Source organism: Andrographis paniculata, unplaced genomic scaffold, assembly GCF_009805555.1.
Source record: "Andrographis paniculata isolate CXL003 unplaced genomic scaffold, ASM980555v1 Contig70END, whole genome shotgun sequence".
NCBI lineage: Eukaryota > Viridiplantae > Streptophyta > Magnoliopsida > Lamiales > Acanthaceae > Andrographis > Andrographis paniculata.
Genome location: NW_026137607.1, coordinates 3314011 through 3341212, shown reverse-complemented (window position 1 = coordinate 3341212; position 27202 = coordinate 3314011). Strand labels below are relative to the sequence as shown.

Sequence of the window (27202 nt, the reverse complement as noted above, 5' to 3'; positions counted from 1 at the left end):
TCTCGGGATATAGAAAGACGGGCTGAGTGAGTGAACTTTTAACCGAAAAAACCTCTTGTTTAGGAGTGTGTTTTGTAAATATTCATAAATCAGATTTTGTTATATAATAATGCGCTTTTATGGTTAATTTTAGCCTTAACACTGTATTGTGAGGCCTGAAGTATGAGGTGACGACCTCATGATGCAGTGTGGCGGTAGCATTTCCAGTATGAGCCAATTGGGGATGTTACAGATATAACAAAAAATTGTTGTTTTCATTCATTTACCATAATTTAAGGTCATGTATGGATTCAGGTGATTTTCTCCTCTGCCCAAGTTCATTATCTGTCTCACTAAAATGATTTGGATTGTTTTATTTTTGCATAAATCAAACAATGATTTATTCTGCTATATAGCATGAGGATGGATATTTAGAATTCATATTGGCATGTGGACATGGAGTATTTCATGAAGTCTTAACATTACCTTGGTGAAAAGATTTACATGTTTATTAGTAACTATTGTCACGTAGCTTTATCTGTACCTCACCTTGCAGCTGGTTCCTTCAATCATGCACCTCCATTGAAATACATCACTACAAGCAACAATCCAATTTTGTAATGAAATCAGTTCAATCCAGGTTTTGAAATTATAACAACAATTCAAACACCGAATACAATAGATGTCATAACAATGAAATCCAAAAGATGTCATAACAATAGTTCAAACACCGAATACAAGAGATATTTCTAAATACAACACCGAAAAACATAGACACCTACTTACATATTACCATAAATGCAAGAACAACAAAAACAAAAACACAAAGATATGTAACCCTATTCGTATTTTTTTCCAAATGCTTTATGTTCAACTCTATCACTCTAGCAATGTTGTCCATTTCAGCCCTCCCTATGGCACCATGACATGCATTCATACTTGCTTCAGGTTTTGAAATTACTTCATCTTCTTCGTCAGAGTTAACGACTCTCAACTTTGATCGTTCCTTCTCTTGTGCATTCAAGGCTTCAAGCCAACAAAAAAAATCACATTGTCTGATTTTGCAATTCCAAAAAAACTTACCTTCGGTATCTTTGGTAGGCCCAACGACCCTAATAGCAGTATATTTTCCGCATTTACATACTGGATTCTTGTATCTTAAATCCAGTACTTCCGCTCTCAAGCCTCTTTTGCTATTCGAGGATGTCGTAGACATTAACGCCACCTATTCAACAAAAGCAAAATCGACTATACAATTCAATCCGAATATTTATAAGAAAAACAAATAAAACAGCCCCATTCAATGAAAATTGTTCTAAATTAGCAACAAACTCGATCAACAAGTCTTCATCGAAAACTGGCTGGAACATAAAATATCTATCCCTAATTTCTACTATCGCTAAAATAACATCACTACTGCCCGAGCAACTGAATTAATTCCATAAAAATAAAACAAAAGGTTAAGATTTTCTACAAAAATTGAATAAAATTATAAGGAAGGGAGCGACGCCAACGCAACAAAGTTAACACTTATACTATCATCAAAACAACACAATCTTCTCTCTTAACCCAACACAAATTCTTACGTGAAATCAAATTACTCAGGAACAATAACACTAATTTAAGAAACCAAAAATTCTTACTTGCACGACGAATTTTTAGAGGTTATTTTTGAATCCCTCCCTTGCGAATATCAATCGTCGTTCGGTGAAGAGGGCTTCGACGGTAAAGGAAGAATGCTTGAGTTAGGGCATATGATCGACAATCAAAAATTATATTTATTGGAACAATATTCAGATACAATGAAAGGACATTTACGTCATTTCATAAGACCTTTGAGAGCTTGTTTTTATAATACACGCATAAATAGCGCGTGTATTTTTCTCTCAGTGTATTGTGGACGGATTGGGGATTTAGTGCAGAATTTGTTATATCATAAATGTAAATTATGCGATAAAATAAACATAAGGTGTATTACGCAAATTTCAAATAACAGAAGTACCAAAAGTGAAATATACCCTAAATAATAATAAGTGTAATAGATATATGAATATGTATGTATAAGTATACATAAGAGAGCAGAGAAAGATTTTTGAGAGAATAAAAAATGGATGAATTTTATTCATACAAGCCATACATATATATAGGTAAAGGGAGAAATGATTGTGATGTTAGGATATTAACCAACAACGCAGCCACACATTATCAACGTCATTGCATTGTGTACAATTCGTATACAACACTCCCCTTTGGATGCCTTTATACAAATAATGTGTCTCATTAAAACCTTACTGTGAAAAAACCCTGTGGGAAAATATCATAGGGAAGGAAAAAGAGTACATCATTCTTGTATTAATGCGCTTCCCCTGTTTTGAACTTTATTTAATGTTTTTCATCCGACGCATTCCAATTCCTTGCACCAGTTTGTTGAATGTTGCAGTCGATAGTGCCTTCGTAAACAAGTCTGCAAAATTTTCAGACGATCGAATTTGTTGCACATTAATTTCACCATTTTTCTGAAGATCGAGAGTGAAAAAGAACTTCGGAGATATATGTTTTGTTCGATCGCCTTTAATATATCATCTTTCTAATTGAGCTATACAAGCTGCATTATCTTCAAATAATATTGTAGGAGGTAATACATCATCAAAAATCAAGCCACAATTTTTCTAAATATGGTGAATCATAGACCTCAACCAAACGCATTCACGACTAGCTTCGTGAATTGCTAAAACCTCAGCATGGTTTGAAGAAGTAGTTGTTATCGTCTGTTTAGCATATCTCACAAGAGATTGCGGTTCCGCCACAAGTAAATAAATAGCCAGTTTGAGATTTTGCTTTGTGTGGATCAGACAGAAAACCAGCATCAGCATAACCAATTAATTCCTTTCGAGATTCACTTGAATAAAATAAACCGAGGTCATGAGTCCCCTGAAGGTAATGAAAAATGTGTTTGATACCATTCCAATGGCACTTTGCGGGGATGCGCTAAACCTGGCCAGTAGATTTATTGAAAAAGATATATCTGTCCTGGTACAATTTGCAAGGTACATTAATGCGCCAATAGCGCTGACATATGGCACCTCGGGGCCAAGTATTTCTTCATTTTCTTATTTTGGCCTAAATGGATATTTACTGGGATCAAGGCATCTGACCACCATTGATGTACTCAGAGAGTTAGATTTATCTATATAGAATTGCTTTAATACCTTCTGGGTATATGTGGATTGATGGATAAATATTCCGTTATTAACATGATCCACTTGTAATCCCAGACATTATTTTGTTTTTTCAAAGTCTTTGATCTCAAATTCTTTCTTTAAATATTCAACTGCAATTTGGATCTCTTCTGGAGTTCCAATTAAATTGAGATCATCAACATATGTTGCAATAATGACAAAATTTGATCTCTTTTTCTTTATAAAGACGCATGGGCGTATTAGATCATTAGTATAACATTCTTTTATTAAACATTCGCTAAGACGGTTATACCACATTCGCCCTGATTGTTTAAGTCCATACAGTGACTTTTTCAATTTGATGGAATATGATTTCTTTGGGTTTAATTTGTATGCTTCGGACATATTGAATTCCTCATGAACTTTCATATAAATATCAGTATCTAACGAGCCATAAAGATATGCAGTAACTACGTCTAAAAGACGCATATTGAGTTTTTCTCGCACTGCTACGCTCACAAGGTATCTAAAAGTTATTCCATCAACAACTGGATAATATGTTTCATCAAAATTTACTCCAGGCCTTTGTGAGAATCCCTGAGCTACAAGATGGGCTTTATATCTCACAATTTAATTATGCTCAATTCTTTTTCGTACAAACACTCACTTGTATCCAACTGGTTTTATACCATCTAGTGTTTGAACAATTGGTCCGAAGACTTCTCTCTTGTTTAATGAGTCAAGCTCTGATTGAATCGCATTTTCCCATTCTGGCCAGTCATTTCTTTGCCGACATTCATGAACTGACTTTGGCTATGGATCCTCGTTTTCTTCCATTATATCAAGTGCTAAACTGTATGCGATGGCATTATCAATAATTGCCTCTTTGAAGTTCCAACATTTTCTTGAAGTAATATAGTTAATTGAGTTTTCAATAATCTCATCATGTTCTTCAAGATCGTGCTCTTCTGGAGCAATTATTTCAGGGTTGACTTCCTCGTTAGATTGAGGTTTATCAATGTCATTCCCGATATTTTCATGATTATCATCATTAATTCACCTTTTCTTTCGAGGATGTTTGTCTTTGGAACCAAGTGGTCTCCACGCTTCAAGCGTGTCGCTGATTCATTAGCACTTCCAATTTGTCCATCAATGACAATTATTTCAGCCGGAGTATTAGCAGCTTGAATATATGATCGAGTGACTTTACTCGAGTCATTGAATGCATCCGGTTACTGATTTGCAATATTTTGCAAATGTATAATGCGTTGAACTTCTAGTTCACACTGTTTTGTACGAGGATCACAAAAATTCAATGGGATTTTCCAATTAATATCCATTTTTGGTTCAATTCTATCTTCTCCTAATGTCGGAAAATATGATTCGTCAAAATGACAATATGTAAATCTTGCAGTGAATAAATCACCCGTCATAGGTTCAAGATATTTTATAATTGACGGCGATTCATATCCGACATAAATGTCCAATCTACGTTGATGACCCATTTTTGTACGTTTGGGAGGTGGAATAGGAACATAAACATCACACCCAAAAATACGCAGATGAGATATATTTGGTTCGTGACCAAATACTAATTGCATCGGGGAATAGCTACGGGCTTCATTCTTATTAGTATTCCTGCATGTAAGATTGCATGCCCCCAAGCTGAAATGGGCAACATAGACCTCATCAGTAATGGTCTAGAAATAAATTGCAATATTTTAATAAGTGATCCTGCCAGGCCATTTTGTGTATGAACATGAGCAACTGGGTGCTCTACATTAATTCCAATTGACATTCAATAATCATCAAATGCATTCGACGTATATTCACCAGCATTATCCAAACGTATAGTCTTAATTGGATTATCGGGGAATTGTGCCCGTAATTTAATAATTTGGGCAACCAATCTTGCAAATGCCATATTGCGAGTAGATAATAAATAGACATGTGACCATCTGGTAGATGCATCAATAAGTACCATAAAATATTTATATGGCCCACATGGTGGGTCTATTGGTCCACATATATCCGCGTGTATTCTTTCCAAAAATGTAGGTGATTCAACACCTACTTTAGCTGGCGATGGTCTAGTTATCAATTTTCACTAGGTGCAGACAACACAGGTTAACTCATTTGAGTTTAACACTTTTTAACTTTGTAATGAATTGTCATGTGAATTCTCAATTATTCGTCTCATCATTATACTGCCAGGATGCCGAAGGCCATCATGCCATATTTGAAAATCGGTAGTCTTTTGATCTACCGTGAAATGTATTTCAACAACACCGAATCTGGCATAGTATAAGCCAGTAGAGAGTGACGGTAATCTCTCAATGATGCATTTCTTTCTATCAATAATATTGGTGATCAATAAATTCACCATCGGTATAACCATTTTTCCGAATGTCGTGAAAGCTCAGTAAATTTCTTCGAGCTTTAGTGGCCAATAGTGCATACTGTATCACAATTTTCGTCCCCGCGGGGAGAAATATAATAGCTTCTCCAGAGCCTTAAATTAATTTTGCACTGCCACTTATTGTATTGAAATTCATTCTTTCCCTTTTTCAAATGGGAGAAATATTTTTCATGTTTCAATATAGTATGTGTCGTTGCACTGTCAATGAAACACATATTTGCATCATTTTGATTGGCATCCATTTAACCAAAAATAAAATGGCCAAGAACCTTCGTGCTGATAACGTGTTATATAAATAATAATAAGTGTAATAGATATATGAATATATGTATATGTATGTGTAAATATACATAAGAGAGCACAGAGAGATTTTTGAGAGAATAAAAAATGGATGAATTTTATTCATACAAGCCATACATATATATAGGTGTAAAGGGAGAAATGATTGTGAGGTTAGAAAATTAACCAACAAGGCAGCCACACATTATCAACGTCATTGCATTGTGTAGAGTTCGTATACAACATCAAGATAGTAATGAAATAATTAAGGGTGTGTTTCTTTTACACGATTTGGGACAAATCTACTGTGCAGCCACTGTGATAGCGAAGCCCCGTTTATGACACGATTCGACATGCCTATTCGATAGCGTCTGAAGAGATTCTTTAGGCTGTCATGCCTACTACGACTATTTATCTTCTTTTTTAAAAAAAAAAAATTAACCATTAATTGAGGTAGGTGGGGTGCACACCATCCCCTGGCATTTCATTTACACGCAGAGCATCGCGCACCCAATTCCTGCGAAGTTGATGGTCCGAAACCGGCGGTTTGAAGGCGACGGAGGTCCGGCGAGTCGAAGGGTACGACGCATTTGGACCGTGGTTCTGTGGCGAGCAGCATTGCAGGCTCAGGTGTGCGGCGCCCGGGCCAGTATCGGCAAGGCTCGAAAGGGACGACGGATCAAGGTACGCATCTCTTCGATGTCTGCTACTACTTATCGCAAAGTTTGTAGGGTGTGATCTGCATTTTCCCAGTGAAATATGTTTCGATCTGCATCGTTAAGGCTTTCGGTGTTGTCAATCGGTGATAGAGGGGCATTTGTGATGCGAGACATCCTGTGGGTAACGTAGAATGTTTCAATCTGTTAATTCTTGACCTAACTAGAATGGCAATTAAGAGGGTACCAAGGAGGGTTTCAATATAGCGGTAGCCGAGGGGGGTCTGGGTTAAGGTCTCATAAGGGCGAACTTGTGGAATAACATGGATAGAACGGTACCAACAAAAGTGGAAGTACTTTGTCGTGACGAGGCAGCCTCCATTATCAACAGTCATAGAAAATGATAAAAAGATATATGTCGCAATTCGTAGTACATATTTGTTTAGGGTAGACTTCGCAACTCTATAACGACTATCGAAATCCATGAGAAATTACGAGCGTCTTCGGATAATGGGGTTGCCAGGGTGTAGCCCTCTCCCCCTCCATCTGTGTAGTAGTGCGTAGGGCTCCGATGACCGGCATTTTCATCATTTCTTTTGCGAAAAAAATATACCGGAACTATAGATTGCCATTGTCGCTCAAGTGTACATATGGATGTGTTGAGGAAGGCTCCTCGAGCGAGTGAATATGTGGTTGTCTTTTTTGTTGGGTGATGGTAATTACAGTTACTGACTAGTTTATTCTCGACATCATTTACGTGATCGTTGTCACCTTTCTCATACGCGTCGATCTATGTAGTTTAATATTCTCGCCGTGTGAACTTTTCGAAACAGTGAGAAAAACCAAGATGACTCGTAAACGGTACATGTTCGTAGATCTTTCCCCCTATACGTGTGGGTGTATCGAGTTTCTTTGATATCCAATTGAGTCGTTAACCGTAGGCTTTCCCGGGTTGCACGGTAGGGGCATCCCTACCGTACATACATCGGGATAGAACCGTTACAATACAACAAAGGGTTGTGTTGTGATGCTACGGTGGGGTGGTTACTGTCGACAGGAACAATAGCAAGAACATACACTTCATTCGTACGTTTATTTGTTCCGAACTTAAAAAATGTGTAGCCAGTACGATGAAACGGTCTCCTTTCCTCCCCTTGTCTTGGTCTAAAAATTTAAATGCATTATTTTGTTGTATCGTGTTCACTTTACACTGAACACACATTAACCTGCGCAATTCCATTATTGCCTTACCGAAGCGTGCAAAGCTGGACGCCCGTGAAATTCCCGACGCCGAAAGCTCCGTAGGGAGTAGTCGAGTCTTGTGTCGCTGTAAGAGAAAACGCGAGGTATCAGTAAGAACATCCTTTGAGGATGGGTCCCCCGTTACGATTCCTAAGTAGTTGATTTCCCTAGATTTTTGACATGCATCTCATTCCGTCGTTTCACTTCCGACAGATGCCTCGCCAACGAGCAGACCCTGCTGCTCCACGCAAACCTACTGCGAATTGGACTTACGAGCTAGAGCTGTACTTTACGCACATCCTGTGGTTGCACTGGCTAGCTGAGGAACTTTGCAAGGGTAACTTTGCGCCGGAGGTTTGGCAACAGATAGTTACACAACTCCATGAAGAGACTGATTGCGACTACGAGTTGGAATAACTTCAAGGAAAGTTTAAGCGGATGAAAACCTCATATGCTCTACTGCGAGACCTTGTCGTTCGACAGACAGGGCTAGGCTGGGACGCAGAGACGGGTCTTATTGATACGAGCGAGGCACAGAAGGCCGCGTGGCTAATGGTATGCGTCTAATCTGATGATTATTGAGAGAAAACGGAGCATGAAACTCACGGTCCCTATTGGCAGGCACACCCCGGGTATGGGCATCTACTGTCGCGTCCATTCGCCCACTTCGACTATTGTCATGATATGTTTGGACCTCAATCTGCCACAGGAGCCAGTACTCAATCCAACAATGCACCGCCACGAGGCATGGACACTACCGAGGGTACTGAGACGAGATCGGCGGGGCCGTCCACGATAAGGGGCGAACATGAGAATGACGACGGCACGGGTGAAGGCGATGCCGACAGAACCACCAACCAATGACTCCCTACTAGTTCTTCGATGCGGACCGGGGGTCAGGTACGTCGTCGGCGCCCATCTAGTACGTCGACAAACGCTGAGTTAGCAGACCGCATTCAATGTGAGCTTCGCAGCGGAGTTCAAGAGTTGCGGGCGCAGCTTACCGATCACCGCGAAGAGCGCAGACGGACCCTTCTCGAAGCTCAGCGCATTCTGCAAACGTTCACGGACCTTCCACAAGATGCATTTCTTCGGGCAGCCAGAGCGATATGCAAAGACAACGAACGATTCCTCTTCCTAACTGGACGAGTGATCTGCAGCGGGCATGGGCTTTCTCATTTGTGCGACACTCGCCAGGAACCTGAGCTATAACAACCTTGACTTAGCTTATTTCGATATGTTACTAACCTTGTTGATACTAGTACTCGTCCACGTTATTCTGCATTGTTTACTAACCTGGTATTTCGTCTGAGTTTCTCGCTTTGTTGTGAACAACTTCCTTCTGGGATCTCTGTTACTGTCTGTTTAGAAGCATCTACATTGAATTTTCCTTTGTTCATGCAATATTGTGTTTTTCACATACCAGGGTCGAAGGGGAAATGGCGAGTTGTTCGAATGGCCCGAATGTGGACAACTACCGAAGCCTGCGGGAGAAAACGTCTAGTGATAGCGAGAACGGGGACAGCGACGAGAATGAAGGGGCAGAACTAGAAAGCGAGGATTCCGATGATGACACGATGTTCGAAAACAACATCGATGCAATGGAGAGACTCAGCGCATTAGCACTAAACACTTTCACAAATGTGATTGCACGCAGACGTTGTTACGATTCGGCCCTAAGTGGTGCGGAATTCACGAAAGAACTGATTAACGGTCACCCGGCTAAAATAAAGAATCTGCTACGGGTGTCAAAGAGTACGTTTCTCGACCTATGCGACACTCTATCTGCGTGGGCTCTCCTGAAGACAATAGCACAAATACGCGTTGGAGTACACGAGGCGGTCGCTATCTTCCTCCATACTGTCGCCCACTCTAACCGGCACCGCAGCAGTGCAGAACGGTTTCAGCACTCCACGCATACTATATTCTGTCACGTTAAGCGTGTCAGCGAGTCATTGTGCCTTCTTGGGGTGGAGGTTGTATGTCCTAAAGATAAACATAGAACGCATCCCCGCATCGAGACGAGTAGACATTTCATGCCATACTTCAAGGTACCCGACCGTAGGTTGTAGATCTCATCTCATCCACGCCCTTTATATACATGGCCACACAATAAGTCTAATTATTGGTTAACGAATAGGATTGTGTTGGCGCACTCGACGGGACACTCATATACGCCACCGTCCCAGCGGAGGACGCGCCACGTTTTCGGAGCCGCACGGCCGATACCGAGCAGTTCGTCCTTGGCGTGGTAGATTTCAACATGCGATTTGTTTACGTTTACGCTGGGTTTGAGGGAAGTGGACACGATTCACGTGTTCTTAATCATGCCATCACCGTTGCCGGGGATTTTCCTTTCCCCCCTGGTATGTGCCCCTACTCATCGTCGTCGCCTACCAGGCTTTCCCTCCTCCGAATAGTGCTTTCATTTCATCCATTAATGGTGTAGGAAAATACTACCTCGGGGACTCAGCTTATACGAACTCTGCGTTGACGTTGACGCCTTTCCGGTCCCATCGTTACCATTCACAAACTTTCCGCGACACCCCGGGTGGCCCGAATGGACCGAAAGAGCTATTTAACTATCGTCACTCTCAACTTCGGAATGTAGTGGAGCGCGCCTTTGGAGTGCTAAAGAGGAGATTTGCAATTTTGAGAGGTCTGATGCCGCCATACAAATTCTTCCGACAGGTTAATCTCGTACATGCCTGCGCGACCGTCCATAACTTCATTATTTCAAATGGGGAGAATGTTAAGAGCCACGACGGAGCGACCCTGCAGCAGATCAGGAAGGGTCCTCTGTCAACGATCCAGACATAACCGACGCCTTCCTTGCATCTTTCGCCGACCCCGACAGAAACCGATGGAGAGAAGACATGGCGTACGGAATGTGGGCAGATACCTTACCTTAGAGTGGACACCCTTAAACGGCCCGGTCAATGTTTGTCGTTATTTTTTGTCTATTACATATTTTGTGACTCTCAACACTAATCCGCCATATACTACGTACGTTGTGTGCCTGACTCGTAATTTCCAAAAGTTGTGTGTGAACCCTGATGGCAGTTCTTGTGTATCTTTGGGTTAATATGTAAGGTTTTTCCCGTAGGGTACCTGCCTATAAGTTCGATTGCTTAGGATCATTGAGTCATCCCTTAGGTGTTCGTGGGTAACTATCGACCGTGTAGTAACGAAGAGTCTTAAACGTAATGTAATTTCACTTGTCGATGTTATTCTAGTCAGTCTCGTAGTTCAGTATTGAGTACATCCATAAGCGCTCAGTGTTGCCCTCGGAAAAACTCACCGAAGAGCACTGTGTTGCACAACCGTATGTTTCTTGCAGTGTAGAAGAGGCAGCCAGATACGTCCCCTTCTGCATGGCCGTGCCAATGCCGAGCTTCTTTCCAACTAATATGTGGCAGAGAAATTCAACCCGCCGTGCACGGCCGTGGCAGCGCCGAACTGGACTAGTGCATGACTTCATCAACGAATTTTTGCCCCTTCAGCACGGCCGTGACCACTCCGACGTGTGGACTTTTCGCGGTGGCAGAGAAATACGAGGGCGAATGCACGACCGTGGTGAGGCTCTTCTAAATCCCTGCCCTCTCAGGGTTGGGACTTCACACAGTGGTATGCATGGCCGTGCAGGCCACTTGTTTCTTCATGGATCCTCCAATAAATCTAACTTTCGTCGTCGGCCATATAAGATTTGCACTTGTCTGTTAATGTCGACGTGGCAGTGGCGTTTCTCGTTTGTTGTTTTCATTGACAGGTATGTTGCTCTCCTATGAAAGTTATTCGATATGTGAGAAAAAAATTTTATCGATTTTGTAGGACCGTGGTTAACTGCTTGGGATGGCACCTGCAAAAAAACCCAGCCGTACTGCGAAGAAGGGCACTGTGGCGAGCGCGCGAGCAACGCCCTCTGCTGAAGATACGACTCTGCTCCCTTTTCAAAATCCGGATCAAGCTATGAAGTTCGAACACCTTGAAGATGTGTCCTTTCTTGTGGGCCGCTACATCTCCGATGAAGCTATAACAGCATTGAACGCCACGGCCGAGGTTGAGGGATACCTTAGCGTGGGTACGTGGCGCCGAAACTTTTCAATAACGGACGACACGCATCGGACTTTAACGTTGGAGCTTCTTGCTACTTTAGAGGTGGACAAGAAGCATTTACATGAGGTCGACTACCCGGGTACGCTCCAATTCAGGTTGGGGAATAGGTTCTTCCGCCTCTCTTGCACGGAGTTCTCTACGGCCATGGGTTTGTACGACGAGGACTTTACAAAGACCAACGAGTACCGGTCGCTGACGCAAGAATTGCAAGCGACACAACAAATGTACTGGCAATCAGTGACGAACCAACGCATATACCACCCAGGTCAGTCGAAGGCTTCAGCTCTCTGGTCCCCGGCATTGCGGTACCTGCACTACGTACTGGCGCACACGCTCACGGACCGCAACTCAAGCATGAGTGTGGTCACTTCCGACGATCTCAAATATATTTGGAGTATGGAGAGGAGGGTCCCTATTCACGTTGGGTATTGCCTTGCGCGACTGTTCGCAAGGCAAGCGTCGGATGGTAGGATTCGTACCATCGCCGTTGGACCTTATGTGACCCGACTTGCCCACGGCCTACACGTTACGACCTTTTTCAGAGAAAGCCCGGCGTCGACGATGAGGCCTGCCGGAGTCGATGTGCTTATTCAAATAGGCCTTGTCTGGAGGAGGATGCGCGGTGACAACTCTCTGGAAATTAAGGCCCCAACGGATAATGCGGCGGACGAGGGCACATCTGTGACAACTATCTGACGCATCGGCGCGATGGAGGATCGGGTGTTTCGTATGGAGGCGCGGATTGACGAGAGGTTGCGCGTCATTAAGGAGAGAGTGGAGGCACTTTGCACTCACTTTGGTGTGCCGGCTCGTCGCACACCGTCATCCCGCTGACGGAGGCATTTACGTAGGTCCCCCTTCCACCGGTACCGGTTGAAGCCTTTTACCGTTGGCAGGTTTGTCCATCGCAGCACTTTTTATTCGTGGACGGTACTTTGCAATTGAACCTCTGATCCACTATTTACTCCCACCCCCGAACGACTACTCGATCTCATATTACAACTACGTTTTCCATTATGTCGTTATGTGTCTAACTCCTTTTGCCGTGTTGCTACTGGTGTTCCCATCCCGTTTCCGGAATCTTTCATCCAATTATAGTACTTACGCGTAATAGTTATAATAGTTATCTACAACGCTGCAAATGTTCTTTTTTTCATGCCTTAAATACCTGTTATTCTGCATTTTACAAAGGATTCTTCACGCAAATAGACTTCATTATATATTTTCTGTCCTTTTTAAAAAAGCCCAACCATCTTGCACCACTATACCTGCAAAATTAACATCACCTCCATTTAATTTTCGAATTGACTAGGTGTGCAACCCACAAGCGCATACCACGGAATTCATCCCCCATCCACCCTCTTGACCTCCCTACGTTTGCAGGTTGTCCCTACATTATGAAAAGAGTTGGCATAAATAATTAATACGATCGTATCTACGAATCTTATCCTCTATAGGCCTTGCTCCCTGCACGTATGACCAAGCATTTATTCTTGTGACCCATGTGGAGTATTAATACTCCATACAGTAACATTCGTGCTTCGAAACCTTTATCCTTCTAGTTATTGAAAGTAGAGATATGCTTCCTTCTTATGCAGGGACTCCCAGGGTGTCATGTACTCCACCGGCGCGGTGGACTTATCAACTTGAAAAACAATTCGTACACATTGTATGGGTACAGTGGCTTGCTGGAGGCTTCGATGGGCCTCACATCCGCGTCCAGCTTTGGGACGAGGTACATAACCAATTCAATCATGAAACCGGTTACGCATTTGAGCTAGGGCAGCTAAAAGAGAAGCTGAAGCGGATTTGGTCCTCGTACTTTCTCTTATGTGACCTAGTTGTTCGGGAGACATGCCTTCGTTGGGACACGACAATGGGACTCGTCAATGCAACCATCGAGGAGTAAGCCGCATGGCTAGCGGTAAGTGCTGAGTTCAATAATCAATATACTCTGGTGTTTTCAACTATGACAGAGATGAACTTTTGGTCGTCCGCATCAGGCATACCCCAGATACAACCATCTACTTAAACGGCCGTTCCCCCACTTCGACTTATGCCATGATATGTGGGGATGTGCTACCGGATCTCGCTGACAAATAAGTGTTGAAATCCTTTGCTCGGAGACGGCGTTCACTCCGTGCATTCGTACCGTTGGTCTTTCGCCACCCATGTGCTGTTCCGTTGTTGTCCTTTTTCGTTTTTATGTACCATGATTTAAGCATTTCGAAGTAATGTGCCTTGTTTCAAGTCTTGTACCGGTGCTCGTAGTAGCTTCGGGGAGTTTCAGTTTGGAGTTAGGTGGAATGACGGCGGCTTTCGTTCCGCCCTTGCATATGTCATTCCTTCACACGCTCGCATGCGAGAGTAATTATTTATATAATTGATTTTAAAAAAATCCAAAAACACCTTTTCATCGTAATAAAAATAAAAAACAACAAATCTAAAAACACCTATTATCCTACACAATCATTTCACTTATCAAATCAATACATATCACTTCCCCCAAATCCAAACCAAACTACAACCCTAAAGAAACAATAAAGTAAAATTCACTTAAAAATTCAAATATAAACCAAACTCAAATCCAATTTCTCCAAACCGCGTCTAAAGAAACACACCCTAAAATATATAAAAATAGAAAAATATGAATACTAAAAATTTCTACCACAAACCTACACTCTACGATGTACAATACGAGGAAAGGTCAAAAGTTCATAATACCATGAACAATTGAATTTATAAATGAAATGGAGTCATGGAGATAAATTTGAATAATCATATGTGAAATACGTTTTAAAAATAAATATGGTTAGATTAACTTAAAAAAATTAAAATATATTTCAGGTCTTATCATCCAATGATTTACGGGGTCAACGAAAATATTTCAAAGATAAATTTATAATTTTAAAACTTACAATTGAAACCAAAAATAAATTCAGATACATAACAATTAAATTTGATTCAAACACATTGTTCAATGTTTACTAGAGCTATGTACTTATAAGAACTACTATTGCTATGTACTTTTTAAAAACACTATAGACGACTTAAATTCATCAATAATAATAATAATAATTTTAACATATTTACAATATCCAACCTTGTCGGATTTTAGAAAGCATAAAAATTCATGTATGTATATTCTAAAAAGATCTGATTGCAATGAAAAAAAAAATAATACTCCATCCATTCCTAAAAAGGGTTCTATTTTCCATTTTTATCGGTCCCAAAACAAGGGTACTATTTTCTAATTTAATAATTGTATTGTCTACCTAACTTAATAAATACCCTTCCAACTTACAATATATTACACAAATGTCACCACATTTATATTCCACAATACTAACAAGGTATTTTCGTCTTTTTTACTACAACCCAATATAATACTAATATTAAAAAATCTACGTGCAGAAAGCAAACTTACTCTTTAGATGAGACAGAGGGAGTAAAAAAAATTCATAACGTATCTAGCAACATTAATTGAATGACTATTCATCGCTATCATGAATATCAATCGTTAATTTATTATTATTATTATAGGATGATCGATTTAAAAATTCAATATGATGCTGAAAAGCCACTTCAAAGTCACATTGAAATTCCGGGCAAGCGTAACACAACTAGCTAGCTACCATGAACAGACAAAAGCAGCTTCCATACAACTCAGTCACCAACACCAACACCAACACCAACACCAACACCAACAAATGATTGAGATTATTCATCAATAATAATTCGAATCAATGAATGCAATTAATTGCAAAGAATAGACAAGATTACATACCATACAATTACAAACCTTCTTCATCTTTTTAACTTCACTCGTCTCATCTCATCGCAGTTCCTCCGAACTAAATTTGGTCCAGGCATCCTATCAACAACAATCAAACAAGCTCATCAATTTCCAGCACAATTTCGTCGACCACAAACAATGTAAGCTCCATTGCATACCTTGAGAAGATCGAAGACCTTTTCTGCTACGCATTGTTGCCTAATATTCGCCCCTCTTTGTTGAACTTTGTCCGGATGGACATACAAGTTTGCCCTCATGTATGCCTTCTTAACAGAATCCCAAGTTATCAAGTCCGTTAGTGCCACAGGCCGCCAACCGCTTTCAGGCCCCAAAATCTGCGGCATAGCTCGTTCAATTTATGTAACCATACGGTTTGTGTAATGGGGGAAGGAAAAAAAAACAAACAAACAAACAAACAAACAAAAAGACACCTGGTGCAATGAGGACAACAAGGCTCGAAGATTTCCTTCCTTTCCAGCAGCCCATCGCCTTATCTCATTGTCCAAAGCTTCACCAAGTTCCTAAAATGCATAAGACAGCCTGTTTGTCAAAATTCAAAGACGGGCGCAATGGTTCTAAACATCTTTGTCGGAGAGCCTTACACGCTTCTCTTCCTGTTCACATTGAATTTGATGATCACGCTGATTTTTTAGAGCTAGCGCCTCAGCCTGGAAAGGAGAAAGAAATCTAATTACAAATCTGCTCCAAATGCATAAGCCAAGACATAAAGAACAGTCGACATAAAGTCAAACTATATAACTCTACAGCTCAATGTGCACGTGCATTCAACAGTTCTACACGTAGGATACAGGGCAAGAAAACAAGAAAAGGAAAGAGCTGTACGATGTACCATTCGAGTATTTGTCATCAGATAACGTTTTCGCCTAGCTGCTCGTCTTTCTGCAGGTTCCCCCTCTATCTCTACAAACTCCCCTGATGAAGGGATAACATCTGCAAGCAGGAAGGCAACAAGAATCCGACCAATATAAGAGTTTTTCTCTGATACGCCAACAAAGATTAGGCGAAACACTGAAACTTCCAAATGAACACTTACTACGGCCACACAATTGTTCCAATGTTCACCAGAAACAGCTAATTAAATATACTTTATTTCACATTTCATCCCAGATTCAATTATCTAAATCAACTTATGCAATTCGAAGTACAAAAAACAAAACTACTAAAAGTGATGATACCTCCAAATAGAGCAGAGAAATCATCTCCAGGGGTCGTAGACATGGAGGCCTTCCTTGTGTTGAATGTCGATTGTGAAGACGTACTCTTCTTCACCTCAGTCCTCTTCTCTTCATGGAAGAAATCATCAAAGAGGGAATTCTGATAACCAAAAACAAAATCAATCAAATTACTCTAAAGTACAATTCCGATCGAACATTTGCTAGATTGACTATTCTACCTCTGCCACACGACTTGGTCTTGCTGCATTCTTGCGCTGCTCATGATTGCCACCGCCAAAAGTTTCATCCACATAATTGGTATTCTTAAATCTATTTGATCTTGTCCCTGGACTCAGCTTGTTGAATGTGTTCCGTGATTGCTCAACATTCGAACCATTCCTCACCCCACCCATAAAAAAGTCATCTAAGTCATCCATTGAAGATTGAACCGAACCTTTTCCTGTATCTTTTACCGACTGCACGTCAAATGGCCAGGAGGCATCTGATTGAGGTGCAGATGATTCAAAAACAAGGAATGGATCATCAGCCACAGCCGAGCTGGATTTAGACAGATTTCTGCCGGCATTAGTGTATCCACTGCTCAAGGTAATACCAAATAAGAATTAAGAACCCAAGAAACTGAACATTAAGAACAGATAAATAAAACTCAGAAATCTAACCAAGTAGAAGCACAGTAAGAAACGAAAAATCAATCGAAATTTCATTGAATCTACAATGCTAAAAAGTAAACAATATGAATTAACTTCAGGAATTCTACTATCTAGCCACATAATTCACAACTGAAAAGTAAACCTAACCCTAATTTCTTCATAACATATGCATATATTCGCTCACAATCAGAAGATGTACAATGATGAGTACATACTTGGTCTTAGGAGAGCGAATTCCTCCCACTCCTGGTATCAAATCATCCAATGCAGCCTGCTTTTTCCCCTGCTTACCATACCCCTCAAAAATCCCAAACAAATCAACGACAGCATCTCCTTGTTCTGACTTTGATCCATTCGATCCCAGCAAATCATCATAGGAATTGGTATTGGAATTGGAAGCTGAAGAATTACTTGAAGTCAAACTACCACTATGTTTGTTCGAGCTGCTGAACACTGATTCCAAATCAACGCCTCCGTTGTGGTGAGAATTTGAAACTGGTCCCCCGAATATATCATCACCACCGAAGAAATTCTGAGGCTGATGAGTTTTGCTGATGTTAACACTGGATCGGAATATTCCGTCTAGCTCATCAACAGGCAACGAAGAAGAATCATCAAACGCACGCGTATTAACGGTGCTGGGGGCTGCGAAGTGAGATCTAGGTTTGTGCTTCAATGCCGCCATGGGCGCCGATTTTCCATGAGCTCTGAACCCAATGCTCTCAACCAGAACTCCGAATTCATCCATTATTCGTCAAAGTACACCACAATTTCGGCAAGCAAAAGATCGATGCGTGGAAAACAAAATCCGATGTGTCGGTGACGAGCAGAATATACAACAAATGACAAAGGTAGAATGCAAACGCGGAGGAGGATTCAAGGAAGTGGAGATGCGCGATTGATCGATCGATCCAATCGCTCGTAAATCCCCAAAGCTTGACGAAGTAAAAGTGTGTCAATAACACTGATAAGATTGAAAAGGCAAGCCGAGGAGAGGCTGGGCGAGATTATGGAAAACGTATGAGAAAGAAGAAGAGCGAGCGGTGTCGGCGAGGGAGGTGGTGGGCCCGCCGCCGCTCGGCATGTAGCTGGCGGTGGCGCTGGTTCGGTCTGGCTTGTAGCTGTTCTGTCATATGGGAAAAGTCAAGCCTCGGATGACCTGTACGCATTTGCTGATTCATTCAATAGAACAATTTGTTTAAATAGGGAGTTTATTTATTTAATATTTTACTTGGATTTTTTTTTTTTTTTTTTTTTTTCCTGTGTTATAGTGTATTGCATTATTAATATAAAAAATAATATATATTAAGAATTTTGTCATAGTGTATTGCATTGATGACCTTTTCTCTATCCTCTTTGGAGTCGAACTTAACCATCCTGTTGGTTTCCATAGTCCTTGTAATGGGAAAACTGATTCTTGTGCCTAGAATATGTATGGATCACCAAGGCTTCTGTTCTGTCCATTCACTTGCCCCTTAGTAGCAAGATAAGAGTCTTGTGGAAAAGACTTGTATCTGCTGGCAGTCGGGGCGAGCGTAATGTCACACATTGAAGATAATTGGAGGGATGGTCTTCGTCCATGGCCAAGTTCTTTGGCCTTTCTTGGAGAGGAAAGAATTCTATTTATTTCAATAATTCTCATAATATTGTTATATCAATACTCTATAAATATATAAATGATATATATTATATAATAAAAACATACGGAAATATAATAAATTATTGTAAATCATATAAAATAATAAGGACAATGTGTTGAAGGTGATTATTATAAAGAGTGCTAAAGAAAGTAATTTGAATGTTGAGATAATATGATGTTGATGAGAGAGATAATAGGGTAAAGGCAATGACAGCAACGAATTGCTCTTAGGTACGAAGAATTTTGTTGATTATATTAAAAATAATATTTTGTGTTAAATTTTTTAAACTTTTGTAAATTGATAATATATATTATGTAATTGTTAATATGTGTATATTGTACTTTTAATAATATTTATAGAGAATCGTTCTACTGAAAAACACTAAGCGAACAAACCCCTAGTGTAGGGGTATTTATCTAATTTTGAGATTTTACTTTTGATTTGGAGCTTAAAAATCATCATCTGATATCAAAGCTATTCGATTGTATACTTAGAAATTCTATGATTTCATCCGATGTCAATTGTTAACACAAATATAATGGTGAAGGAAAGCAAAAATGTGTTGTCTCACTACCCACAATTGACGGCGACAAACTATATTGCTTGGAAGATCAAGGTAGAAGCAATCATGGAGGCGAGGTGTTTGGGAGACAGTGGAACAACCTGCCAAGGTTGCAGCAAACATGAAGAAGGACAAGAGTACAATAGTGTATCTTTTCCAAATTCCAAGCACTTTTGGAAGATCTTTTATTGAAATTTGTAAAGAAAACAAATGCGAAAGAAGTTTTTTATTTCCTTAATACAAGGTTTGTTGGGAAAAATTACGTCAAAACTGTAGTCTACAAACACTAAAAGGTGACTTTGATGCGATGCTATGCGAATGAATGATGGAGAAATGTTGGTTGTGTGTGCTGGCAAGCTAAACGACATGACAATAAAGTTTGCAAATGTGGGACTGACGCTCGATAATGCAACTATGGTAAAGAAACTACTTACTATTGGGCCAAATCGGTTCTACTAAGTCATTGTTGGCATCAAGAAATTTTGTGTTCTTGACACCATGCTATTTGATGAAGCATATGGATGATTAAAGGCTTTCAAGGAATGCGGACGTCTACACATATCCAACGACACTGGTAATGGCCAATTTCAGCTAAAGAATAGAAGAAGCGACTTATCTTCATATAAAAATGAAAAATATTCTACAAAAAATAAGAATCGTGGCTAGGGTGGTTGCGGTTGTGGTCACGGTAGAGGTATGAGCAAAGACTGGTGTGGTGGCTTGCTTCACAAGGATGGTGCGAATGGCTATAATGGTGGTGGCCGTAACAAGAGTCATAAAATATTTTAGTTGTAACAAAATATATTACTATGCATTGAAGTGCATAAACAAATTGTGGGAAGGTGAAACCAATCTCACGCACATTGAGGAGGAGAAAGCGTCTCAATTACTAGCGTCGGCAACCATCAAAAAGCTAAAATTTATTATTGGGAATTTATTTGATAGGATCAATGAATTGGTCATGCAACCAATTAATTCTCACAAAGAAAATTAGTGGATAAATAAAAATAAGAGAATCAGAATAATAATAAATTGAACGGAATAAAAAAAAAATTAAGCTAATAATATCTAGAGATTTTTATAGGCTCATATCATAACCCACTCCAGCTTGGGCCAATTGACTCCAAGTCGTCCAATAAGGCAACATCCACCAAGAAACAATTGTTGGTACCGACAGGAAGTCACCTAAATTCAGAAAAATTACCCACAGAATTGACGAACACATACTAAGTATTTTGGAAAGAACGAAATAAATCCGATGAAGAATAGAGACAAGTCGACAGAAACAAAAAAGAGACAAATATCTGCTTCCACTCACACAGACAATATCTCACACTCCTCCTCACTCTTTCTCTTCTCAACACACAAAAGAAACGTCACAACATTAATATACATATAGGTGGAAGAAATTTAAATCAACACAAGAATTAGGAACGAACATACCTTATCGAGTGACAAGTCGTCAGAACAAATTTGAAGTAGCCTAGAGAGTGTCCAGAAGACACGGGAGGTTGAAGTGGAAAGATTCAAAATCAATCAAGATTGATTTAGGTGTGATTAAATTCAAATCGGTTTGCATTGGGTTGGATTAGATTTTGTTCAAGTTTGGGTTGGTTCCATGTTGAACATAAGTAATATACAATAGTCTTTCAATTGTTTCTAATCGACCATCATAGTTACTTTAAATAGTCTAATCGGGAGTGAAAACCATGTGAACGTCATAGCCATTATTTATACAATTATACACATCGTCATTGTATTAAAGTACATACAAAACACAAACATATATATATATATACAAACAAGAGTAAACAACACAATTATCTGTATTTCTCTATGACAGAGAAGTGAAATCAGAAAAGATAATGAGAAATAATTTATTTGTCAACTCTCAATTTTCTTGTTAACTCCCATTTTCATTTCTATTTCTATGTACCAAACATACCCTAAATTAAATAATTAATTTTGAATGTTTTAATCACAAAGCATATCCAAACACCTCTATATATTTTCGCGGCTCTTAAGGTGCTGATATTGTAAAACCATCAACACTGTGTTTACTTTACTAGAGCCGTTGATTGAATTTAATTATTGATCAAATGGACATCAATAACCAAGGTCAAATATGTAAATTCGTATAGAAAGATATTTAGGAAATTTTTTTATTAATATATGTAATTTAAATTAGTCAATTATAAAGTCTCGTTAATAAGACACATTACTATAATTAACTATAACAATAATTATGGTATCAAATCTTATATAGTTCTTAACCCATAAGTTGTTATGCTATCTGTATATACACATATGTTATCAATAACTCGATGATATGATGTCTGATAGGATGTTATGCTATCGGCTGTATACACATATGCTATCAACAACTCGATGATATGATGTCGTTATACAATATTTGCTATACATGTTATTTTTTTAATTAAATTTTATATATTACTATATATGACATATTTTTTTGAAATTAATATATTTTTGACAATAATTTTATTTAAAGTACTTAGTTCAATTAAGGAAAGAAATTGATATGATAATAATTATAAATGTTACCATAATTATAAAAAAAAAAAAAATCTTATTAATTATAACATCAAATCTTATCTAGACTTAACCCATAGGATGTTATGCTATCGATTGTATACACATTTGCTATCAGCAACTCGATGATATAATATCACGTTATACACTCTTACGGGACATTTTTATGTCCTCTCAATTAATATTCAATGTACTGTATGCATTGTGGATCATTTTTTTTTCATCTTAATTATGATGGCAAACCCCTTTTTATGCGTGTATCCACAATAGAACTCGTACGCCTCAGTTACACCTCATTATTTAATTAATTATGCGTTCGGCGTAACGCTAATCGTATGCTATTTAAAGTCTAAGATGTTTTTCGTATAAGCAATATATGATGTAAACTATTGAATAATATGCTATTAAAAACAGGAAAATATATTGTGGAGTATATTCCGAACAACCAGCCATCAAAATGCATATATAAGCTTACCTGTATTTGGTGACGAAATGAAGGCATTACCATTGCATGCGATAACAGGGTTGGGATGCACATCTCCTAACAAATTGCTCATCTACTTCACGTGGCAAATAATCAACCGATTTGAAGGTTTAAGAAGAAATTTCATAAAAACAAACGGATCAATGTAAAAAAAAATAAAAAAATTGTATAAATTTTTGTGGATAATTTTTTTTATTTTTTTGTCCATTTAGAAAAATTATTGCTATTCCTTATGTAAATTATACTAATCAGGAATGATATAATAATTTTATATTCCTATAGTTACTATATTATATAGAATTACATTTTAATCCTTACTTCAAATCTCAACCATTGATTTCATGGCCCGGAATATTTCAGCACGGTGCTGATAGATAAGCTAATTTACATATTTCTCCCATTATGGCATTGGCATTTATAGGTAGAGGGAGGTTTATACTAATGCAATTCGATACACTGAATGATCATCAGGTGTGTAGTTGGGATTTCACTTTCTTGAAACGCATGAATTCTGCACCAAGTTACCTTCTAATGATTTTTAAAAAGACAAAATATATAAATAAATAAAATAGGAGCCGGAGCTTCAAATGAAAGATAAGTATAGAGACAGCATCCAATCCTAAAATGATAATAACAGTCTAACCTTGATTGCACTGCACTGTAAATGTCAATGTGAGATTTTACAGTATAACGGCGCAGCTGACCGTCCAAATGAGAGCAAAGGCTGCTGTCTAGGTTGGCATACATATATTGTTTTCCATGGAAATTGCTCGTCTACACTTTGATCGATTAAAGTTGATACAGCCAGACAAAAAGGGATCGTTTAAGGAAGAACAAGTTTCGGTTCAGAACCTTTTAGCTTTAGATTCAGACATTCCTGAGAGCTTGTTGACCTCGTACAACAGTCCAGCAGAAAACAAGAAGCTGCCATTGCCAAGCATTTGGTTAGTGTCCATAAATTCTCCCATACAAATTTCCGTGTAGAGACCGATTAAACAATGCTAAAACAGAATCCAGTAATAGTAAGACGATGGAATACCAGGTTGTGATGCAAACTCTATGCACAGTTCCAGCAGCTATGAGCGCCACTGTCTCTGCAATTATAACTGAACCAATAAAGGCGGAAACTTATTAGTGAACTGGATCGATCATATGTTTCCGTAAGGTGCAACTCTATAATTCCAATATTAATAGTTCAAGTTATATCAATTGGATGAACTCAATTGTTCAGGTTTTATCAAGTGCATTGGCAACAGTGATCAAGGAATTTGATAAAATCCAACAATGGATTCAGTAAAGCTATCTTCCAGCACCTATTGCCTTTTGTATCACTTAATTCAGTCTTTGCCTTTCAAACTTGTTGAACCACTTATAGATAAAATAAATAAATAAATAAATAAACAACTAGCAAAAAACAGCCAAACCATATCATCACCACCTGCCATAAGTATTGAAGCAGATAAATAATCTATTCAGATAATGGGTATTTGAATTACCTGCACCCCATCCAGTCTTAATACCGCTAATTTCTTGATAGTTTCCAATGAACTGTAGATAAAAACATCCGAAAATACATACTAGTCAGAATCATAAACCTAAGTCATCATAAGTATCCCATTTAAAGGGAAGGTGAAACATGCCATAAAATATATAGTTTTGAAGACAGTTAATTTGTAAAATGTAGTGGCACAAGAATTTGGGTGTACAGAGATATACTGAAAAATTGCAAGGTAAAACCTATGCTAAAAGACAATACACTTTAACAATGTTAATGTAGTTACCTATGCCACAATTGGCGTTTACATATCTGCTGAACTGTCAAAATAAATCTAGATACTATCTTTGTGTCTTTAATGTAACAGTGAACCCCACTGGTTTAAACAAGCTTAAATGGATGAAGTTATGAGGGTGTATGGGAATTAACTATTTCATCAGCTTTTATCTTGTTTAATAGTTGTTAACTAAACACTCTTAACACAAATTAATTGAATCATGTAACAGTTAATACAATTGTTAGTCAAACCAACTAATTGAATCATCTAATAGCTAACAACTAATTGACTAAGACCTATATGTGAATTTTCAACTATTAATTTGACAGAGAGAAGTATTGCATAGTGTATGTAGAATAAGGGCTAGAAAAAGACTAGTGAAGATGTCAATGCAAGGTGCAGGCAGGCATGCCACTGTGTTTGCATTGTAGAATTAGGTTCTGTGAACCCGGCTGTGTTAACTGAAGATTATTTAAATGACATGGAAAGTGAAAATGGAACCAAGTAACCTCTCAAAGAGATTTTTATATATGCGTGTGTGTTTGTGTGTGCATATCAATGGCCATATCAGTGCAACACATGTCATAGTGCAAAACTCTGTCTGATGGTTTGATGCAAAACTTATTCTGAAGGTTTGATTCTTTAAATTTTAGTAAGCGGAAGCTTATGACAACACACAAGCATAGCGGCATAGCGTAAAACTGAAAACAGCACATATTGATTGCCAGTGCGGCATATGTTATTACCATATTCCTATTTTCTCATCAGAAGTTATGTATCTCTTACCGTGAGCAGAAAAAGAAAAATGAGAGAGCTGGTGAATCCTCCAAGTATAGTATATAACTCTGAAGAAGCTAGTTTTGCTCTATACATTTCTTGTAGAGAAAGTGTAGCAATAAACAGTAGTAAAGAATACGACATTGAGGTCCCTGAGGAAGCCATGTGCTTGATATGCCACTGAAATGTCAAAAAAATTAGAACTGATTAAACCCCTAGACAAGGGTCCAGGAACAAATGAATAGCTGGAACGGAGTGTTTGACTCCACATTAAATCACCAACACCACAATCCATAAGAGAAATCCAAATCATAGCCAGTTTTGAAACAAGATATGGTCTTTGGATGGAATCACAGAAATCCAACTAACTGCCAATATACAAGGCACAGTTGAGCTTATACAGAATGTTACATTTCACAATCCATTTTGTTCTACATTCCCATATAACATTAACTAGCTGTGTTAAATGTACGTGAGATTCAACATTGTTTATCTCCAATTGTTGCTCTGGGCATCACAAGGGTGTCTTCAAATTCAAATGTTCCCAATATAAATATCCCAAATTTCAAACAAAAGATTAACTCGACCTATATAAAGGTATAACTAAATTTAAACCTTGATTATGAAATAATGACAACAAAAATGTTGAAAAATCGGAATGAGTAACAACTAACATACAAACTCATGCAATCACAGCACAAGCAATAAATTTGAACTTACGACAAATTAAATCGAAAACCTATCGTCGACACTTAAATCCAAAAGACAATATCAGATCTGTATCGGGCGAGTCGAAACCAAACGAACAAATCAAGATAAGATGTCAACAGTCGAATCAATTTAGTAACTATTTCGTGTATGAAACTGTGTAAAATAAACGAATTGCACGCAGATTTGATGAACGGAAAAGACGTTGCGAGATCGAATTCGAGCAGCAAGCACATAAAATTGCTGCAGAGATTCGACAAATCTCAACAGTTGCTTCTCATTTTAGAGATAAAATGAAGAGAAGGATTGAGCTTACAGTTTTTTCTGCGCTGCAGGCGAAGAATTTGGCCGAAGAAGACGCACTACTGTTGCTTCGCGTAAAGAAGATGAAGGTTAGGGCTGGACTGTGCTGAAATATTGGGCTTGTCTTCGTTTCGGACCGAAGTAAGTAATCATCTTAAAAAAAAAAGTTAAAAATTATGGGGATGGAAGGATTGTTGGGTACAACACTGTTTGTTTGAACACTATTCATCCAATTTTTTTCCCCCAAAAATATCAAATCAAACACCTATTTTTCATTTTTTATATTATACTAAAAATCAATTTTACATTCAAAACATCACATCAAACCCTATTTATATCACATCATACAACTATTCAAATTCAAAATTTTTACTATTCAAATCCCAACTCAAAATCCAAACCTCCAAACAAACACACCCTAAATTATATAGTAATAATCAATTTTAGTCTAATAGAATTTTTTTTTATCAATGTGGATTATTTAAATTAAAATAATTTTTTTTTTCTTTGATTAAGTAGAACCAGCCGTCGCTAATTTGTCTCATATAATTTTACAAAATATTGTGACAAATGAACTTGAAAGCACAAGCATCAATGATTATGAGTTTATTTTCACGTCATCAGTTCATCTCAAGGAACTTGTGTTTAGTATATATATATTTATGATGTGGAAAATACCCCATGGTATATTTTATTTTATGTAAGTTATATGTGTATGGTTTATTGTAGTGATTAATAAAAGTACTAAGTGGAGTATTATATTGTTTAATATTGTAAGACTAACTTAAAATAAAATAATAAAGGATATTTTTGTTTTTTTAGTCCCGTAATAGGACATTCTTGTCATTTTAGTCTTGTAAGTGAAGCCTGTCGCAAATTAGTCCCATAAGT

At 38.5% G+C, this 27202-nt stretch overlaps 3 protein-coding genes across 8 annotated transcripts; 1 reads left to right on the top strand and 2 right to left on the bottom strand.

The window, feature by feature from the left end:
- Positions 1-669: 669 nt before the first annotated feature.
- On the bottom strand, positions 670-18684 carry LOC127264401 (uncharacterized). 4 transcript variants are annotated; one of them, XM_051293907.1, is made up of 9 exons: positions 17728-18684; positions 17081-17441; positions 16863-17001; positions 16517-16617; positions 16269-16334; positions 16098-16187; positions 15825-16001; positions 15658-15744; positions 670-1204 (listed from the first exon to the last, which is right to left on the bottom strand). In XM_051293907.1, the coding sequence occupies exons 1-8, from the start codon at positions 18258-18260 to the stop codon at positions 15706-15708; spliced, it is 1506 nt and encodes a 501-aa protein (XP_051149864.1). In that variant the 5' UTR covers positions 18261-18684; the 3' UTR covers positions 670-1204; positions 15658-15705. The 4 variants fall into 4 exon arrangements, with proteins under 4 accessions (XP_051149864.1, XP_051149863.1, XP_051149866.1 ...); XM_051293906.1 differs by lacking the exon at positions 670-1204 and having other exon boundaries at positions 15416-15744; XM_051293909.1 differs by lacking the exon at positions 670-1204 and having other exon boundaries at positions 15416-15744; positions 17081-17399.
- Positions 10905-14213, top strand: LOC127264403 (uncharacterized). Of its 2 annotated transcripts, XM_051293912.1 has the most exons (3): positions 10905-13605; positions 13712-13794; positions 13874-14213. In XM_051293912.1, exon 1 carries the CDS (start codon positions 11607-11609, stop codon positions 12564-12566), a length of 960 nt encoding a protein of 319 aa, XP_051149869.1. In that variant the 5' UTR covers positions 10905-11606; the 3' UTR covers positions 12567-13605; positions 13712-13794; positions 13874-14213. The 2 variants fall into 2 exon arrangements, with proteins under 2 accessions (XP_051149869.1, XP_051149868.1); XM_051293911.1 differs by having other exon boundaries at positions 10905-13794.
- Positions 18685-23371: 4687 nt separating the features above from the next.
- Positions 23372-26439, bottom strand: LOC127264535 (uncharacterized). 2 transcript variants are annotated; one of them, XM_051294112.1, is made up of 5 exons: positions 26325-26439; positions 25310-25480; positions 24248-24299; positions 23791-23857; positions 23372-23675 (listed from the first exon to the last, which is right to left on the bottom strand). In XM_051294112.1, exons 2-5 carry the CDS (start codon positions 25463-25465, stop codon positions 23597-23599), a joined length of 354 nt encoding a protein of 117 aa, XP_051150069.1. In that variant the 5' UTR covers positions 25466-25480; positions 26325-26439; the 3' UTR covers positions 23372-23596. The 2 variants fall into 2 exon arrangements, with proteins under 2 accessions (XP_051150069.1, XP_051150068.1); XM_051294111.1 differs by lacking the exon at positions 26325-26439 and adding an exon at positions 26021-26282.
- Positions 26440-27202: the final 763 nt, after the last annotated feature.

Bases quoted from the DNA above. Each gene is read 5' to 3' on its own strand.
- LOC127264403 (XM_051293912.1), top strand. From the start codon at position 11,607: ATGGCACCTGCAAAAAAACCCAGCCGTACTGCGAAGAAGGGCACTGTG.
- LOC127264401 (XM_051293907.1), bottom strand. From the start codon at position 18,260: ATGGATGAATTCGGAGTTCTGGTTGAGAGCATTGGGTTCAGAGCTCAT. The intron at 17,002-17,080 runs GTAGAATAGTCA...TTTGGTTATCAG, and splicing joins GACCAAGTCGTGTGGCAGAG to AATTCCCTCTTTGATGATTT. The intron at 15,745-15,824 runs GTATGCAATGGA...TGTTGTTGATAG, and splicing joins AGGTCTTCGATCTTCTCAAG to GATGCCTGGACCAAATTTAG.
- LOC127264535 (XM_051294112.1), bottom strand. From the start codon at position 25,465: ATGGCTTCCTCAGGGACCTCAATGTCGTATTCTTTACTACTGTTTATT. The intron at 23,858-24,247 runs GTAATTCAAATA...TTATTGGTTCAG, and splicing joins TAAGACTGGATGGGGTGCAG to TTATAATTGCAGAGACAGTG. The intron at 23,676-23,790 runs GTATTCCATCGT...TGGCAATGGCAG, and splicing joins AGAGTTTGCATCACAACCTG to CTTCTTGTTTTCTGCTGGAC.